Below are 2,101 nucleotides of genomic sequence, written 5' to 3' on the forward strand. Positions count from 1 at the left end.
TCCTGGGATATGTGAACTTGAAGAGCCATGTGGGAGGAGGTAGAGTGTCATGGAAAAGGTGTGAGCATGCTTGGAGCCAGAATGAGGACTGAGGTACAGGCTCTTCTTGAAAAGAAAAGTCATGAGGGCACATATTGGCAGGGGATTGGTGAGAACAGTTAAGTGGTTCATAAAAAGATTTCTCAGGACTAAAGCCCTTGAAACAACTTTCAATTGAGCTTGTCAGTCTCATATTCAACTCTAGACTCCATCTTACTCAAGTCAAAGACTGCTGTTATGCAGACATAGAATTTGGCAATAAGATATCTGATTGGCAGGTGGTGTTGTGGTCTGTGGTTTCTACATGAGTCCTATGCACTACTGACTGAATCTCGGGGCTCAGCTGGACCTGTTAGAGCAACCGTTTCCTGGATAGACTGAGGAGGTTTGTGTACAGGGGGGCGAGAGCTCTGCAGGGCTGTGTCTTGGCTGCTAGCACAGAAATATGTGGCTGAGTCATCAGGCTCCAGGGCTGAGATCTGAAGGTCTAGGTAGGATTTCCCTGGATTGTGAGGTTGGAATCGGGTTGAGATAGTCTGGTTTTCAACGAGTTTTTGATAATTATAAGAAAACATGAGCTGTAGGGACTTCTTAGCACTTTGTCTATACCAGTACATAGCATTGTGAGATAGATGCTGTTCACATTTCAGGGTCCTTTCATTCCCCTTGACTGCCACCAGATGTTTTGGTGTCTGGATAATTCTAGGATCCACTGGACCTGTGGGAATAAAAAAACAAATTTAATTCTCAAAAAAAAATTATAACAGGATGATTCATGGAAAATACAGAAGTGTATGGACCAAGGCTAAGACTCACCTGCCACCAAGAGACAAAGGGTCAGGCAATTGAAGAGTCTGGACCCAATCATAATGTTGCACAGGATGGGATCTATGTCTCCTTCTTTAGGACCTGGCTGTCTAGGTGCCTTGTACATACCATGTGAGAGGGTTTGCTTGGGTGCTCCCTCTTCCTGTAATTGGCTTCAGCTCACACTTCCTCTCTGCCCTTTGTGCTTGTCAGGGATGATCATGCATACATAGACTGCCAGACACAGACCATACCCAGCAGCCTCCCAAGGCACCTCTGACATCTGCTTGTACCAGCAAATGGCACACTCTTCTGTCTGCTTTGTAATACCTCCTCCTCCCCTGACACAGATTCACTCCTTTGGATAGACGCCCTTCCTTCTGCCTCTCATGGACCCAGCTCAGGCACACTCAGCCTTTTTTTCCTTCATCCCAAGAAAGGCAGCCTCATTGCTCATGAGAGCCTTTTCTGAAGCCAGCTGTCCATCATTTCAAGATGCAGTAATTTAATAACAAGGTAAGAAGCACATCAGCACTAAGGGGGGGGGATATGCTTCCCTCCAACACCCACTGGGAAGACCTGACCTTCCAGGGGCCTAAGCGTGCACACCTACAGGAGACATGCAGAGGGCCATTAGGAACAATACCCTACAGGTTCAGGAAGTCCTAGCACTTTTGAACTGGATTCATCTCATCGCTCAACGAGAGCAAGAAACAAAGCTAGAGTCTTTACTTCCTGCCCAACTCCCTTCCCATCCTCCCTTCTCATCCACCTCCATCAATAACCTCAAGAGTTTCAGTGAAAACTGTGTCCTTCACAACTCACACCCTGACAAGAAGCCATCAATTATTTTCTTTAAGCTGCTGGCCACTGGGAGTTGGACCATGCTTCTGTGAGTATATGGGCACACAAATTGGACTTGTTTCCTTTATTATTTTCTTTCTCTCTTCATTTTTATTTTTTTGAAGTAGAGAGGTCGCAAGGGTTAGGTACAGGCCTGGGAGGGCTGGAATGTGAATGTAATCAGGATGCATTAATCCCCAAATAATCAATAAATATATTGGGAAATATTTTTTCAGTGTTGTCATAGCTCCGCCTAGAGGAGAAACAAGCACATTACATTCCTCCCAGTCCTCATCTGCCAACCCCACCCCATTGTTCCTGAGCTTGAGATTCACAGAAAGATTAATTAACCAGGGGTGTTGAACTAAGGGAATCCATGGGATAACTCTAAGAAAAGATGTTTTGACATTTA

General features: G+C 45.3%; 1 gene segment (V, D, J or C); it reads right to left on the reverse strand.

Annotated features, from left to right (window-relative positions):
• Nucleotides 1-341: 341 nt before the first annotated feature.
• On the reverse strand, nt 342-1,374 carry LOC143272148 (T cell receptor beta variable 3-1-like). The segment is given in 2 exon segments: nt 342-757; nt 856-1,374. Coding segments are annotated over 2 exon segments (525 nt in total).
• Nucleotides 1,375-2,101: the final 727 nt, after the last annotated feature.

This window comes from Peromyscus maniculatus, chromosome 3, assembly GCF_049852395.1.
Source record: "Peromyscus maniculatus bairdii isolate BWxNUB_F1_BW_parent chromosome 3, HU_Pman_BW_mat_3.1, whole genome shotgun sequence".
Classification (NCBI taxonomy): domain Eukaryota; kingdom Metazoa; phylum Chordata; class Mammalia; order Rodentia; family Cricetidae; genus Peromyscus; species Peromyscus maniculatus.